We start from the raw sequence: 1,624 nt of genomic DNA, 5'->3' as shown, positions 1-1,624 counted from the left end.
ACGTTCAGCCGGAACTTTTGGCGGCGCGCCTCTGCGGGGAAGGTTACCCACCGCCACCTCCCCACCGCCCCTGGGGAACCTCGAGTCGCTGGGGGAGGCGGCGGAAACTAGGGACGCAGCCTTCAAGAACCGAACCGAGAGCGTTTGCCCTGAAAGTGGCACCACGGGGGGCGGGTTAAAAAAAAAAAAAAAAACCAAAAAAACAAACCAAAAAAAAAAAATAGCAGCGGAAAAGAAAACACACACACAGAACCGGGGAGGCACCGGTGTTCGGCAGCGCTGAGGACCTCTACCGGGGTGAGCCCCCAAGGCTGTGCCCGCCCCGCCGCTCGCCTCAGCCGGGGAGCGCCCGGAGCCCCGCCGCGGCGGGGCTCCGGGCGCTCCCCGGCTGAGGCGAGCGGCGGGGCGGGCGGTGGCGGGAAAGACGGGGCGGAGCGGCGCATGCGCGGCGGGGCTTGTTTGTCACCAGGCTTATAAGGCGGGGGCAGCGGCGGCGCCGGTAGCGCCTTTGTGGGGAGAGCGCAGCGCCGGCACCAGCGCTCCCCCGCCCCCCCCCCCCGGGCTGGGGCCGGGGCTGCCCGCCGTCCCCATGAGCCGGCTGTAGGGTACGCGGCGCCACGATCGCCCTTCGCCTGAGGGGTTGGGTTTCCCCCCCCCCCCCTCCCCACACACACACACACTTCTTTTTTTTTTTTTTTCTTACAGTATATTTTTCTACACTTTGCTATAAAAACATGGTGCTGGGGAAGGTGAAGAGTTTGACAATAAGCTTTGACTGTCTGAATGACAGCAATGTCCCCGTCTACTCCAGCGGGGACACAGTCTCAGGAAGGGTCAGTTTAGAAGTAACCGGGGAAATCAGAGTGAAATCTCTTAAAATCCACGCGAGGGGACACGCGAAAGTGCGTTGGACTGAATCGAGAAATGCTGGATCCAACACTGCCTACACACAGAACTACACGGAAGAAGTGGAGTATTTCAACCATAAGGACATCCTGATCGGCCACGAGAGAGGTAAGGGTTCGCCTTCATAGCGCATCCTCCTCGGGGAAAGGGCGCACCTTCGCGTCCTCTCCGTTCATCCCCGGTTTTGGTTGGGGTTTGGGTGGGGGTTTTTTTTTTTTGGTTGCTGTCGTTTCACTTATTTATTACTATTTTTTTTTTCTTACCGGAGAGCGGGCCGTGCCGGCGGGTCTCGCAGCGGTCTCCAGCCCCGGTGCTTGGAGCCGCGGGAGGTGCCTCTGCGGAGAGCCGGCGGGCAGGGCCGCGTCGGGCAGTACCTGCCCTCCCACCCGGCCGTGGGTCTCGAGTGGGGTTGTTTTGGGTGTGTGTTCCCCCCCCCCCCCCCCCCCGGGAACGTCAGCAGGATTTGCCCCTCCGGGGGGGGAGAGGGCTGTAAAATCGAGGCCGGGTCGGCAGCCGGCGGCTGCGTTGGCAGCGTCCTGTCGAGCCGCGGAATTCAGGCGGAAAGCCTGAAACCAGGCTTTCCTGGCCCATCATCGGGGTTCTGCTTTTCGGGCTGATAATGGGATGATTTTATTAAAGACGGCTCGTTGCTGCCGGATGAAAGATTCCCCGTGGCTTATTTTGACATACGCGATCACCGCCCCACGTGTAATATTTT

At 60.8% G+C, this 1,624-nt stretch overlaps 1 protein-coding gene across 2 annotated transcripts in view; it reads left to right on the top strand.

The window, feature by feature from the left end:
• Window positions 1-671: 671 nt before the first annotated feature.
• The window catches only part of ARRDC3 (arrestin domain containing 3), a 10,154-nt gene continuing 9,201 nt past the window's right edge, over window positions 672-1,624 (top strand). For both annotated transcript variants that reach the window (XM_076362998.1, XM_076362997.1), the window contains exon 1: window positions 672-1,014. In XM_076362998.1, the coding sequence (XP_076219113.1) occupies window positions 735-1,014 (280 nt within the window). In that variant the 5' untranslated portion in view covers window positions 672-734. The remainder of the gene's footprint in view (window positions 1,015-1,624) is intronic.

This window comes from Aptenodytes patagonicus, chromosome Z, assembly GCF_965638725.1.
Source record: "Aptenodytes patagonicus chromosome Z, bAptPat1.pri.cur, whole genome shotgun sequence".
In the NCBI taxonomy this organism is placed as follows: domain Eukaryota; kingdom Metazoa; phylum Chordata; class Aves; order Sphenisciformes; family Spheniscidae; genus Aptenodytes; species Aptenodytes patagonicus.
The sequence above is the reverse complement of the archived record's forward strand: the minus strand, read 5'-3'. Positions and strand labels throughout refer to the sequence as shown.